The sequence below is a fragment of the Hyalella azteca genome, unplaced genomic scaffold (assembly GCF_000764305.2).
Source record: "Hyalella azteca isolate HAZT.00-mixed unplaced genomic scaffold, Hazt_2.0.2 contig3711, whole genome shotgun sequence".
Lineage (NCBI taxonomy): Eukaryota > Metazoa > Arthropoda > Malacostraca > Amphipoda > Hyalellidae > Hyalella > Hyalella azteca.
In genome coordinates this window covers 163,654-179,595 of record NW_025933952.1, presented here as the reverse complement: position 1 = coordinate 179,595, position 15,942 = coordinate 163,654, and the positions used below count along the sequence as shown (strand labels likewise).

The window sequence follows — 15,942 nt, the reverse complement described above, 5'->3', positions numbered from 1 at the left end:
TAAAATAATCGATCCCTTGCAACGTCAGTTAATCTTCTATCAATTGTATGATAAAAAGTTATGTAATGGAAGAGTGGCTGCACTTTACTAGTTGGATTGAAGACCAAAATCGGATTTAACCAATATTGGCAAAGTTCACACCGAAAAACAAAATTATATCGATGTAAAAATTAAATTTGGATTCTTCTTTTTGCATTAGCGAGATTCGCTTGATAAACTTGAAACAATCGCGGCTAATTCTGCCACATGTCGCTCGTCAACATAAATGAATTAATTAATTAGAATTACAATAATAATAATTACTCATGAAAAGTAGAGTATCTTGTCTACCGTCATCTTGATTAATTTACGACGAACTTTTAATACAAGTAAAGCTAATTAATACATCACAGTGAATATTATCAAAATTAGATGAACTCTAACTCCTATCATTAAATATAGGAAGAATAAGCAGTTGAATGAATATGATCTGCAGATATATCTGATGAATATGAAAAGCAGATATACTATCTGCTCTTCATATAGAGCAGATATACTATCTTATAACGCCCGCAGTATATGAATAACATCGCTAAAATGTTCATGATTCTTTGCACCCGCTTGTTTTATAAGGTCGCGGTTCTGTGGCTGATAAACTCCAAGGTAATCACAATAATATGTTTCATAATTATGATAAACTGAAAGTGATTTTTTTGGTATCTCATAAAAATTAAAGTGGTAGAAAACCTAACAGAAAAACCTAAGTCACTTCTACAACCCTTTACTACGTCAATGACAACGCTGTCGCACATGTACAGTACTACCTAAAACGCCACTGCTACCCCATCAATTAACATACTATATTATATGTTTTTAACATGCAAATGGTTGGAGTGAGCTTCGGAACAAGGGCAAACTTAACAGATGCTCGCTATTCGCAAGCCTCGGAACAATAATAAAAATTTTCATCGTATCATAACATATATCATGCCATACAACAATCTATATTTGAAAGTTGATAAATATTAGATGCGAGGACCAAGAACTTACATAAATTAGAAATTCAAATAATGAGGTTAAAGCTGGGAGCTTTCTTATACATTTAACCCAAATAATTTCACATTTGACTCGAAAACAAAGAAGCCGAGAAGAAATCGTTAGGTTAGTCAGCCAAGTTATTTTTTTTTAATTTTTAGTTATAAAGGAACTTGACTGAACTTGACCTAAACTTTCCTAACTCCAACTGTAGATTGTTCTAACTAACAATTGTTCTAATATTCTAATTCTAACATACGATTTTCTAAATCAGTAACAAAATGTTGATTCTACAGATTCGGCAAACTGGCTGTCGATTCCATAGAATCGGCAATTCCGCGATTTCGGCACTACTTATACAAGAACAAAAAAATTTAATTATGCAAATATGTACAATTATAAGAATCTTGCACTTCAATCAATAGAAACGATGAATAACGATTTAATTAATTGTGTTAAATTCCTTAATATGGCGGACACTGGTGGGAATGAACCAGTTAATTGTAAGGAGTTAATTTGTAATTTGGTGCGAGTGGTGAGTAAAATTTTTCGTTTAATGATGCTCTGCGAGACCAGTAAAAAATAAATATTCAATCATTAACAGCATTTACATCGCTGTGCAGCAAGTTCTGCTAATCTATTAGTGTTTTAATTAGTTTTAATAAATTATTTTAACAATCTAGGATGATCTTTCTTCGCTGGTATAAATTTGGCATCGCTTCGATATTTACGCATCATATATTCTTATCCAATCTTAACATAAAAGTTACATCGCGACTACAGTTATTCATTAATTATTATGTATGTAATGAGGTCAGTGATTACTTGCTTCCTTACTTTCACCCAAACCGTGATCCGTTGTGGCTGCCGGAGCGCATCATCCGCTTTTTGTACTCGTGATTGTCAACAGTTAATCAATAGCGTCTCTCTGTTGAACTTTAGACCACAGATATGTTCAAGTAAACATTAATATATACGTAATTGAATATGATATTAATACGAGTATGATTGAATATGATTAATGATATTAATATAATATATTAATATATACGTAATGAATATTAAATTAATACGTATATTAATATATACGTAATTGAATATGATACGTAATTGACTTCTTAACAAATGTACAACTTTTTAAATACGTCTCTGATAGATGAATTAATAGTAGAAAATAAAAAGTTTTAAATTTGTTGGAAAATAGAAGAATAAGAGTAGTTTTTCATTCGTTTACAAGCAATTAATTTTCTTCAAATTGAATCATCTTATTTAAGATCCGACTAGGAAATTTTTGGCACAACTCCAAAGAGTTACAATTCTTATTAAGTTATAATGTTGAATTAACAGTTACTGTTACTCGAAGCCGATAAATAATTGAAAATAATCTCAAATGAACTAATATATTATATATTGCCCCTAAAAGCTAATAAACAGGAGCCATCGTTCCTCTTTTATGGATAAATCAGAACAGCTTAATCAGCTAGCGGATCGACAGCTGCCAGCAACTTGGTACAAGTCAAGCGAAGGCTGATGAAGGAAACAGGTTTCATATTGTTTTTAGTATTGCAAATTATGATACATACGTTCACGACAAGCCAGTTACGTGTAGGTAATTTATTTAAGTAATATAATTTTTCAAGGTTTTTATCAAAACAATGCTTCAAAAAGCGCTGGATTTAATAAGTCGTTTGATATAGAACTGAACTAAAGAATTGTATTTAATCTTTGTCAAGATAAAGAGAAAGATTAGAAGACTCGCTGAGCGACGCTGCCATCTAGACCGGCGTCACGACACGGCCGTTGCGTAACTGAAGCATGTAGGGTTTGTGTTCCATACTCTAATTGCAGTCTATAAACGAATATTTTACTTAGTTTAATTAAGTAAAAAAATTAATTTCCCCGTTTATACTGAATTTAAACTGAAACATCATGCAGCATTTTCCACGAGATTTTTAAGGAGTTAATTTTTGGTTAATTTTTGTAGAAATTCAAACGAGTTTTTTAGGTAGTCGTGAGTCGTGACTCGTGAGTGCAAAACGCATGTTATTCCATCTAAATTTCAGCTTAAATCTAAATTAATTTCAAGTAAAATTAAGAGGCATACTCCTCTATTTATGCAAACATGCCTAATTTAGCTAGGCTAGGAAAAATAGCTATTAAGTAAATTTGTAAGTGCAATCTCCACAGGTGAATGGATGATGAGCTTTGGAGAAAGCCACTATAAAAGCACCCGCCTGGGCTGCCTGGGTTCAGTTCGAGCCTCACCACTGTAGGAGTAGGTGTTCTGTCCTGCACACGGTCTCTCCTTCACTGCCTTGCTAGTAAAATTTGACTCCATCCAAACTATCAATTTCGCGGTGCTTCTTGATAAAATGAATACGGTGAGTTACTCAAGAAACAATCTTGATTACAGGGAAAGTGAGTATAATGCAATTTGATCACGAGGATAACAATACGGAAAAAACTTTAATTACGAGCTTATGCACCGAACACGCGCTTTTTTTCACCGGCACTTTGTTATTTGTGCGATTATTCAGAAACTTCACGCACGTTTGGGAACGCGGAAAGATCCCTTATCTTGGTGACTCACGACTTTGCTTTACCTTACGGAATTTATATTAAAGGCTATTCAAACTATTTCTATTAATTTTTGTCATAAAGTCGTCGCAGATTTGATACTTCGGTGAATATTTTTATTATACAGTGGAGGAAGCACAGAGCAATACTACACCTGATCTTAGCAAGAAAATTACCCAATTTTACCATGATGTAAGGGGAGGGGGAGAGAGAATTGAGCAATACTGCACACTTCATATTGGAAAGAAAATTAACCTATTTTTCAATATGGTAAAAACGGAGCAATACTACCCGTTGTGTCTTAGCAATAAAACTACTTAATTTTATCTTGCAGCCAAGAGGGAGGAGGGTAAAGTGAGCAATACTGCACACTTCATCTTTGGAAGAAAATTACCCTATTTCACAATGGGTTAAAAAAGGAGCATAACTGTACTAGATCCAGGGAAAGCTCGTGCATGCTGTAGGTTAGGTAAGAAATCTTGCAAAACCTCATGTCGAGCGCGGCGCACCAACATGTGCAGCTATAGGGACCGTTGACGGCGACTGGCAAGTACTAAGTTTTTGATGCTTATAAAAAAATATAACTCAGTACGCACTGAAGTGAGTGACAGAGAGCGCATTTTCTCGTCGACGAAAACTTGAGGTCACGGACTGACGGACAGACGGACGGACGGACAGACAGACAGACGGACATGGCGAGCACAATAGTGCATTTTTTTCCATAAATGAGAAAATGCGCTAAAAAGGCTCACGGTACTGGGAGTAAAACTTCAGTTAGATCAGGATTATTTTTGGTTCATTTATATGAATATGCCGATAGGAGAAACCTGGAGGATTTGAAAGGAGCCTGCGATGGACATAAAAATTGTATGACACAAACTAAATCGGTGACGATAATTTTTATTCGTACCCACGATTTTGCTATTGCATAAATAACAAAAGAAATAGCATCGAAGAAAGCAGACACATGGCTGTGCAACTGTAGTGGAATAAGTTTAAACTGTAAGTTTAAAGATTACATTTGTTACAACGTCTAGCTAACAAATCCCTAATTTTCGCAGATCTATTATAATTCATTCACTCAATTCACTTTTCGCGATATCTTCAACTGGCTCATCAGATGAAGAGTTTGTAGCGTCAGTCGACCTCGTTCGTAACTTTATTAGGTACATGGTTGAATTATGTTAGGTTGATCCACGAGGATGTCCGTCTTTCAGTTCAGCTTTCTTGTTACGTCACGTAGATCGAGAAACTTAAACAATCCCGTCATTCCCATAATGGATTGGTTGACTGGTTTGATCGCATTTCAGTGATTGGTTAATGGCTGTGACGTCACTGAGATCAGTGATGTCACAGGCGAACAACAAACTACATCCGGAAAAATGAGCTTTTCATGGGTCAACCTTATACTAACTAGTTCAACCATGATTAGGTAGGTATTCGGCCGCCGGGACAAGAGCGGTTAAAGTCGGAAAAAAACAATTACCCCGTTTACGTTATGAAGGTCGAGCCAGCCTGTCCAGACTTGCGGTCGCTTCCGCTACTATTATTACAACTTATTGCACACCACACGCAACTTTTCTACTTCTGGTCACGGCCATTGTCTTTGGTAGAAAAGTTGGCAATAGTCGACAATTTTTTTTTTTTGCAATGTTACTGAATGATGTTTATTGGTAAGAATTTTCATTGAAGAGATAATTAGTCTCATCAATTTTTTACGCCGCTAAAATTCTTTTAATTTTATTATTAAGAGCCATAAGAAAAGTTGAGATTTGCTAGAATTATTTTGCAGCGTCATCTTCATGCGGCATTTGTAATTTTCAGACCAATTCCTATAATTTATTATTTTCTTTTAGTCAAAAGAATTTTGTTTTGTCTATCTTTAAAATTATATTCACACAATGTTTACACGTGCAGCCTTTATGCGTTTCATCATCGACCACAACATGAAGACTATTGCTACAGCGACGAACGGAACCTTTCACTCTTTCATGTAAAATACTTCATTGATATGGCAGATTTTTACGCTTTTATAGTAGAACCCCAGCCCAGGGCTCTCACTAATCGACTTAAAGAACGAAGAAGTATCGTTTATAATATTTTTAAATTAAATGGATATTTATTACTAATTAGCTAATAGTTACATTCATTTCAATTTAAGTATAAATTGTAATTTCAAATTGAGATATATAAGTTATTAATTCATAAATGGCCAGTTCTAGCGACTAAAATTTTTATATTTCGGTAATAATAAATTTGTTTCCAATAAATTCAACACCAAAGTACAAGTAAAATCACATCCAATGTAAGTACACATTTTTTCCCCAAGTTCAACTCTGAGTATCTCAGCAACATTAGTGTTAATACAAGATTAGAAATTTCAAGTTAAATAAGTCTCGCTTAACCCAGAAAGCTACTAAATGTTACACGCGGTTACCCAGGCAGCTCAGATTAAGGAAGGTTTCTATTTGTCAGGACAGCAGCGACCGCGTGCGCGGTGACAGCCGGACATATGCTCGCGAAATTCTCGCTTGAAGCTTGCAAATGATTCGGCAAGTGTGCTCGTCTAGTCATCGTATTAAAGTTAGGTGCTTTTTTAATTAATTGATACACATTGACGGGAAAATAGAGATTTTTCATTTTTGGGGTTCGATATTTCAATTTAAGTTGAAACATGGGTGATGTTAGTCAGTATTTAACGACATGATTATTGTTGGGGAGATTTAAGAATGCACATGATAGGTTTATGGTAAAATGGTGCATCCAACTGCTAATTCTTTGAAAATATAGTGTGGCCGCATTTATATCGATTTCAGTTAGCTGCGCAAATAAGCTGATTAACTTTTAATCTCTTCTACTCCATTTTTAATTCGCTTTAATTTTCGACTTTTTTACTATATTTAATATCACGTTCCGAAAACTAACTTCCCTCATAAAGAATCCCAACATTTTCTTTTGATGAAGCAGCGAGAAAGCAGTTATGACTATGTAATCTACCTATAATTAATTGATCTATAATTAATTAATTTAAGCAGAATTGTCAACATTTTACACAAAGCATACAGATATTCGACGTATTATTAAATGGACAATAGTCGTCACGACCTCACAGGTTCTCTCCACACAGCCCACGCAGACTTGCAAAACAGGTTTTTTTCTTTCATCGTAAGCCATCAATTATATTGCATAAACTGCGATCGACTCGGGAAAGGCTGCGTATATGCGTGCCCTTCCAAGGCTGTTGAGACAACACACTCACAAATATTAACGTGCCGTCTTGTCCAACTATGAACACACTTTCTGCACGTGACGCTGGCTAAACTCAGCCAGGATAATCCACACAAGGGCAATACATCGCAATATGGACAAAATTTCACACATTTGTCTGAGTGTACGGTCCTTTCAACCCGTGCCCAATTGGAAAGCTTGAAGTCACTTTCACTGCGCGTGGAGAGAAACCTGAGGTACGGGAAAGACTAGGAGTGCTATTTATCATAGCATAATTAAAAGATACTGCAAATTCACTGATTAATAATGAACGGAAATTAGCAATAAGGATTTTTTGCTGGCATTATGCTTAATAAATAATTAACTAAATAAATGATAAACTTAATGCTGAAACCACATAATGTATGACCATATTTAATAAGAACAGCATCACTCTCATGGGCACTGAACTTGAAACGAAAACTTCAGTCTGAACTAATAACGATTTAATCTAAGTAAATGAAACATTTAGTTCTATGATAAAATGCTTGTTACTTAGAGAAGAGAAGTAATTTTCAATGGGTACGGTAAGTATCTGATTACGTGTTATTTTCAATTTTGTGAGAATGTTGTACTATGCCATGGCAAAACATTTCATATAAATGTCATGTTAATGAACTGCCGTGATCGCACAAAGTATTAAAATATATACTCACAATTTTCATCTTATATGATGATCAATTTTTCCCATTATATTTTCCTACGTGACGTAAACAGAATTTATTTCTATTCCCAAACTTGCGTGAGACAAGACGTTGACCGAGATACAGATGAAGCCTAGCGCTTTCTACTTGTTCTGTAAAGTCATCACTCAGTGACAACATATGCTTCAGTTTACTAAAAACTGTTCAACACAATTGCCGGTATTAAATAACAAGGAATGCTGTGCATGCTCTACAACTAAAGCTTGAACACTAAAAATGAAAAAGTGTCTATCTTTTTTGACAGGACGTTTCATTTGATCCAAGACTTACCGCGTAGGTGCGTAAATCAACGTTAATAGAGTCGTTTTCGTTAATAGTTTACAATTATAAGTCATACTTTACTTTCTAATGACTGAGAAAACGGTTACAGATTAGCATGAACTCCATAAGATTTCTTTCGTGTGTCAGCGTTTTAACTCAGAAAATAATTGATCACATTTAAATTACATTTAACCTGACAAAATATTATTTTTTAAGTATGTGTACTTGCAGGCGCCGTGGTTAGTCGAGTTATTGAAAAATAATAAGTAAACTTGTTCTTGACACCTGTCACACTTGTCAGATAATAGAAGTTAACAGTTGGAAGTACCTGCATCACCAAATGTCAGCATGTTACTATGTGACAGTATAACGAAAAATCAATGAGTTATCAACGTTTCCCGTTCCTATAGGATATTTATTAGGATATTATAATGACAGGTCTAATATGTTTTCTACCGCCTCCATTGTTCCAATGAATACATTTGTATGGAATACATTTGAAAACATTTTTCTATATTTATTGAGTCATCATGCAATTCAATAATACACACAAGGAGCAAAATTAAACTACATAACTACGTAATGAATACTAGCATTAGACATCCACAAAAGTCAGCGGGACCAGCACGCGGTAGTTCAGGTGGGTATCTAGGGTCTTTCGTTTCCGTTACTTTCACTGCGCCGACGTTCACTTTCCTTTGCTCGTCTCAAGTCTGACATCATCCGAGCTCCTCGTGCTGAATGACCTTCCAAGAGAAGGTTTTAAACTTGAGGGTTGAAAAGACAGAAAGTCTTCATATTTGAATTCATTGACCAAAGAACTCATCAAATCTTTACAACTTTTTCACGGCTGTATTGATTGAATTTTAATATTTCGATAATCACATTTGGAAATTAGTATACGGGATAATAATTGAATTTTTAAACAGGGCAATGAATTGGCCGAATACGATCAGCATGTCATATTGTATGAGCAATTTATGATAAAATAATTTTACAAGTTTCGACATAATCGTGACCTGTTTCATAGAGGACCGAAGAACTGATGGAATTTGGGCCCGCAATTGAACAATTTTACCTGGTCGGGAGATTACAGTGGGTAATATAACCTATCAACCCTATATATTTATTCTGCTTGAATATGTTCAGTCACTATATTTGTCTGTTTGAGTGATAACCTCGCAGGTATTTATTTAATCCAAAAAGCATGCATTTTACACCTCAAAAAATCGTTGTCAACAAGACAGCCACACCGCACGCCACATTGATGTTCACCCCAGAATGAGAAGCACAAAACGGCTTCGTATATATATCATATTGCAAGCATGATTTTATTTTTTCTTTTATTTTGTATGTGCCACAAATATTCTTCCAGGTTGCAAAAACGATATTATTTGCTTTGAATTTTCATCACGACAAGGAACACTGATCCGCTGATGCAAGACTCGTCGATTCAATCATTACAAGCGAAATTTTATTGATATCGTGAAAAATTCTATTCTGATTCCAGACTTAAAATAAGCTTACAAAAATTCATTTATGCTCAAACACGAAAAAGATTTTTCTGCGCCTTTTATTTCATCGTTGGAGTTACGTGAATTACGATTAGTATAATTGAGAACGTTTTCAATCAAGTCTGCAGGCTGTGGATCAGTGTATCCAGTGAAATTGCACGATTTCATCCTTTTTCCAAATTTGTTTATAAAAGATTACTTGGAAATTCATTCGATGATTTTTTACAGCCCTTGGCAGTGGCAATCAGCATCGTGTTCGCAGCCGCGGTCCATGCAGACTATGGAGGCGGAGGACACGACTCACACCATAACGTGATCGTCATGCCAGCCAGCATGAGTAAAGCTTATCCTTGGGTTGGTTTTGGAGATCACTACGCAGGCATTATCCCAAAATTCTTCAAAGCGCCTCGATGGCTCCCATATCACGACCCTACTTACACGGCTAGCTGGGTTCCATTCGCACCTCAGCCAAGAAGCAAGACCTACTCGTACAACAGCAGGAGCGATGATCTCATATACGCCGATAACGGCTTTATCAACTTAGACAGTATCGTACCCAAAGGATTTGGTCCTCCAAAAGGAAGCTCTGTAACCTCTGGCTTTGCCGGAGGCCAAGAAGACCATTATTTGCGCAGAAACTCATTTGACAATCAAGAATCATTTGCTTACTATCCCGAATATACTGCAAACCATCGACGGCAGTTCACTCCTTTTGTAACATCGGTTACTCAAAGTTCCAACCGTCAGAACTCCCGTTTCAATAACTTATTGCCCCTCTCGACTTCACAATTTCTTCCAAGCCACAACGTGCTCAGAGATCCGATAGAATTACAACTACTGGACCGCAACTCAGATCAACTCACGGATTCTTTACCACGATTTCCCGTGCTGGAAGCAGCAGCTTCCTTGCCAAAGACCCGTCAGTCTGTCTTCTGGGGGAACTTACAGCCAACCCTGCATGTGGGATCTCGACAACCTGGGGCTGCGTCACCTCAAGTCCTCGGAATAGACTACAGCAAACCAAAATCAGATGATATCGTAGGCCTAAAAAATCCTCAGCTGACGACGTCCCAAGATTCAGGCCGCACCTCTGTTCCTCAGCATGTCCAGTCATTCGAAAGCGTTGTTTCTGCGTCCTACAAGCATTCTTGAATAACTTCACTGTGAATGTTTGAATTTATTTAGTAGTAAAAATTGACGTTATTTAGGTTACACCGTCACTGAGGCGACCTGAAGCCATGTTTTTCTTATTTTTTGCTTGTTTTTAATTGTCTTGCAGATACAGTTAAGGATACGTGTCTTGTTAATAACATGTTACAATGCTATTTAATTTCAGTACTAATCGAAACTCAATTTTTTCTATAACGGCACTGCATGCATAAAGAATTTTCTCTAAGATGGTCACTCTTTAGCTATTCCCAGTATATTGCAATGCACAGTATAATATCCTGATAACAGCAATCTTTTCATAACTTATCTTGTTTGTTTCTGCAATTCCTACATTTCTAACATTTTACTTCTCATTAATAACTAACTAACATATTCAATTAACTAGCATTTCTGTAGAATAACTAAAAAAGTCATCACTAATTTCTTGTGCAATAATTCTTTTTACAAAACTTTTCCTGCAATCATGTCGTTCGAGCTCGAGTTAACCTCCATTTAATTTGTCATTTAACAATTACTAACTCAGCCTCGTGGTTTCTCGCTACAGAAAATCTTGGTACTTTGGGTCTTGCTGCTTTCCTCTACAGTGCGATCCAGCGTATCTTACATGGTGCCTGACGACGATGGTTTGCAGCACATTCCGTCAACCCCTTTTCGGGCTGTCGAGGAAACTCAGCGGCTGTTCAGGATCGAAGGATTCAATCGATGGCCAAAATTGTCTGACGTCCTTCATAATTTAATACCAAAACCTAAGCGTGAAAGTCCATTTGGATTCAGACTGAGGCCAACCGGGTTCAGGAGGCCCCAGTTTGCACATCGTAAGCCTCCGCCAACTAATGGTTACAGCTCAGTTACGGGACAAATGAGACCAAGTTATCCCCCATGGCCTGGAACTATGAATCATAATAAGCCAGGAATGAGTAATAGACCAAATATGAATTACTATCACTTGATACACGAGTCCTCTCATGGATATGAATCTGGTAAGAAACCAATGCCAGGAATGAAGACACCAGGAACGGTGGACTATAACCAAGCACCGACTGGGGAATATTCAATGAATATTGGTACTCAACCACAAAGTTTTACAGTTGCTCAAGGCAGCAGTTTGCACATGAGGCCGTGTAAACATTACTTTTACGCCAAACCTCATGTAATTTCAACGAATCCCGGGGAATCGCCGCCAACAAAATTTGTGCCAATGAAGTATCCTTCTCATTGGCATGAAGCTTACATCCCACCATACATGACTCCACCTAACATGTACTCGACAACGTTTTCGCCTGAGGAAGCTGATCAGGACCAAATTTGGAGTGGCAACACTGGATACGCTCAGCCATTAGATACGCATGACGACCAATTCTCGACGCATTTTAACGTTACAAGCGTAGATGATGAGGTAAATAATCATGTGTGGATAGACAGACATCGAAGACATCGCTGGGCCCCGCTGCATGCCGCTTCATACATGGCGGAGGGTCGGAACGCTAAGAAAACCGGCCGTGGCCCTGTTTCCTTCCAGAACGTCTTACTGATTCCAGTTTTGAGCGTGGGAAACGAAGTAACTGATGATAACACAGGTGTTAAATTTTCTAGGCGTGATGACCTTTTCGTGTAAGCAAACCAACGAAAAGTTCCAACGAATGGGAATCATTTCTTTATTTGTATTTTGAGGATTTGACTTGTGTGAGCGCAATATTTTGACTTCTGATATTATTAATGTGAATAGCCTATTTCACTATGAATCTACTATAATCCCAAAATTCATATAACAACTTTAGGGGCATTACACATGCACGAACACACTTCGTTATCGGTTATGATGACTTATTACCATTCAATTACTCGCTTACTAGGCATATAAACTTGCGTATATAAATTTTCCTTGCCAGCTAATTTTTCTATTTTTTATATTATATGAAAACTTACTCATACTGTACCAAACCTTAACTGGCTGAATTTTAATTGAACCAATAAATAATGGATGCGCGTCGTTGAGCAATAACTTTAATAAGCTCTTCATTTTCTTGCAATAAACAATTTAATTTCTTCAACACCAATAGTGTAATCGTGAGACACTAAAAAACTTTATCTAATAAGTCCGAAATAGCTGTAATTGTATAAGCTGACAAACTAAATTCATTGTTTTCGTCCGTTAGCTTCAAATTTTCAAATATATTTTTCGGAAAGAAGTTTCATTTCCATCCTCCAGATGAGAACTTAGGTGCGAAAGGTCGGTTCATCAAAAAGTAAAAATTTTAACTTTTTTAATTCAATTCGAAATTTCTCCTAAATCTAGGAATTCATTCACTTTAAAGCGGCAAAAATTCTGTTATAATTTTACGGGGGCCAGTTCAGTCTGTTCTAAAATAGAATTAGTATTCATAACTTTTTGAATTCACCTCGAAAGTTCTCCCAAACCTAGAAATTTATTCACTTTAAAAGGGCAGAAAGTCTCATAATTTCACGAGTATCAGTTCAGCCGTTTCTAAAATAGATTTAGTATCCATAACTTTGCAAATTTATCTGGAAGGTTCTCCCGAACCAAAAACTTTATTCAATTTAAAGCGGCAAAATGTCTGTTATATTTTAACGAGGAGCAGTTCAGCCGTTTTGAAATAAAATTTGTCTTCATAAATTTACTAATTTAGCTGGAAATTATTCTCCCAAACCTAAAAATTTATTCAATTTGAAACGGCAAAATGTTATATCTTCACGATAAGCCGTTTCTAAAATAGAATTAATTTTCATGACTTTTTAAATTCTTCTCGAAAGTTCTCCCATGCAAACCTAGAAATTTATCCGATTTAAAGCGGCAAATTCGCTGCGGGAGGAATTATACAACTGATTTTTTGGGATATTTATTTCCTAATTACAGCGAAACTTTCAAAAATTAGGTTGACAGGTTAGATTAGGTTATGATAGAATGGATCATAATGATGAAATAATAAATAGCCATGCTTGAATAATTATGACCTGACCAATCTTAAAACAATCAAGCCTAATATTTTTAAAGCTTCGTTTTAATAAAAAGGCCACTGCTATAAAAATTCACTAATGATATATCCCGTAGTGCACTGCGTATAATTAGTAATATTCTGAGTTTCTAGCAGATCTTTTTAGAATTGAAATACCTGTGATTGGTTGCATTATTTAATCAAGTTGTGTACTCGAAATACTAGTAAAACAAAATTCTAATTTTTATACGACCAACATACTTACTAATGAGAAACATACGTATTTATATTACTTCTAATTAATACGCTCATATAAGTGGGACTCAGGTCCCGATGTTCATGATGGACCAATCTTTGAATTGTGCGCCTTCAATGTCGATAACGTTGCCACAGCACTTAATCCGCCAGTCTTCAATAGAAACACTCCATTTTACATCATTCTAGGGCGCTCGAAGAAGCTTTGCAGTCACAACGTAGCAATAGAACCCAACAAAACGAAATTCCGACAAGTTTTATACGAATTTTGGTAACTACCGGAGAGTTGTGTGCGGTTTAACTGCTGAGAGGCGACTTATGTGTCATTGACGGTAGCTGGATGTTCCGAATTTTCTCGCCCTTTATTAGCGCGTGAAATCATGCAAGCCATTGTAGAGTCATAAAAATGAATTTATGGCTGCTATAGTTCCTCCATATTTATTTCTAAATATGGAGTGAAAAAATAACTGCCTAATTAAAATGTATCGTTTCATTGGAGGAAAACAGGCCGCCAATATTTAAACAATATTGGCGGCCTGAAAACAATATTTAAACTCTATTTATACACAATATAATATTTATTTTTTCAATGCATTCGTGGTCGAGGGTACTGATAATATTTCACGGCATCTGTCGCCTGATTTACTCGCGACCGCCGAAGTGGAATAGATTATTTTAATTCCTGTTCCAAAGTAGCAGTATTAATACCGGCTCCTTGAATTATATTTAAGAACCCAAATCTAATTGTTATGTTAGTAAATAGAGTTTACATTATTAATTCGCTGTATGAACTTCCTTGATAACGAACTTTGAATTAACCGTTTATTGGAATAAACTAACTATCGTGCTGTTCTATAATTGTCATGCACAGATACAGAATTAAACATACTATTCATCTTCAAATTTTGGTCGTATCCTTTCACTTCAGTAATCATGCAATATATATCAATTAGGGTATAAACAATTATTGTGTTTATATTATTCGGCAGACATACAGCTTGCATGAGGTAAAGCCTTATAGTATGGATTCCTGAATTACTGCATCATTTTTTTGTCGATGACTTTCTGTCACGTCTGGCCTGCGTTACTAAAAAAATGTTTGATATTTACAGGATATCAATTCACAGAATATCTATCCACAAGATAGCAATTCATAGGATATTTATTCGCATGATATCATTGACTTATCTTCACTATCAATGCTCACCACAAGACTGATTAAACTTGATATTTTACTTCTGTATTTCTCTAGACATTCCAATCATTTTATACGCTTGTGTACCTATTGAATTGTTATCATTGTAGAAGTTTTCTCTTTCCTTTCTCCACCTCCTGTTAGGCTGTTAGAGAGGCATCAGCTAGAGATTGAAGCTCGGTTGGCTTGTACCTAGAGAGCAATAAGCGGTGACCACTCCATTAACAAATGTAGACTATTCCATCGTTCACAAACGCTCAATATTCGCACTCTCTGTATTATATAGTTACTGAAAAATATGCATTGCACCCCTGAAGCCTGACCCGACACAGGTTACAGTGCTGTTTTAAGCATGCTTAGGGCAAATGCTTATTATTGATTTCAGCGTAGTCATCAATAGATACCGAAACTTTTGTAGCCGATATACTGCTTTTTGCAGTGTTCCGGGTCGTACAGCGAAACACATATTTTCCCGGTCTGATGGTTCGTAAGGCGGTTTGTTTGGACGTAGGACGTTCTTTAGGCGAGGTTCTGCTGTATTCGCGAATGAAGCCAGAAATCGTAGGGTTCTGAACATCACCGTTGAGTCCTAATGAATCTTCATAGCAAGTTTTCCATGTTTATATATATCAAGTCAGAAACGATTTTGATCAAATTAGGTTTGGGCAACCTCTTTCAAAATGTTTTAGAATAGAATAGAATAGAATAGAAGTGTCGGCGCTGAAGAAATAGGCCCATGGCCTGTTGCCGATTCTTGAACTTTTCGTGACTTGATTCACAAGGGATCCGGCCTTTGGAACCCGATCTTTCCATAGCTGACGATTGATTGAGATAGCTGCTGGACTTATTGCCTGGTCCGTAATTTTGAGTGCTCTCGTTGGCGAGATCAGAGATGACATCTTTGCGGCCTTTACCTTCTGTGTTATCGTTATTTTCTGTTGTGTGCAGATTAGCTTTCATTTCCACCAGCTCGTTTCGTAACGAGTGTAATTCGCTACGCAACAAGCTCAGTTCTTTCTTGTGGTTCTCTT

At 36.3% G+C, this 15,942-nt stretch overlaps 1 protein-coding gene across 2 annotated transcripts; it reads left to right on the top strand.

The window, feature by feature from the left end:
- The first annotated feature begins 3,278 nt into the window (after window positions 1-3,278).
- LOC108678079 lies at window positions 3,279-12,665 on the top strand. 2 transcript variants are annotated; one of them, XM_018166419.2, is made up of 2 exons: window positions 3,279-3,395; window positions 9,566-12,665. In XM_018166419.2, the coding sequence occupies exon 2, from the start codon at window positions 11,112-11,114 to the stop codon at window positions 12,120-12,122; it is 1,011 nt and encodes a 336-aa protein (XP_018021908.1). In that variant the 5' UTR covers window positions 3,279-3,395; window positions 9,566-11,111; the 3' UTR covers window positions 12,123-12,665. Both variants share the same exon structure in this region, with proteins under 2 accessions (XP_018021908.1, XP_018021909.1).
- Window positions 12,666-15,942: the final 3,277 nt, after the last annotated feature.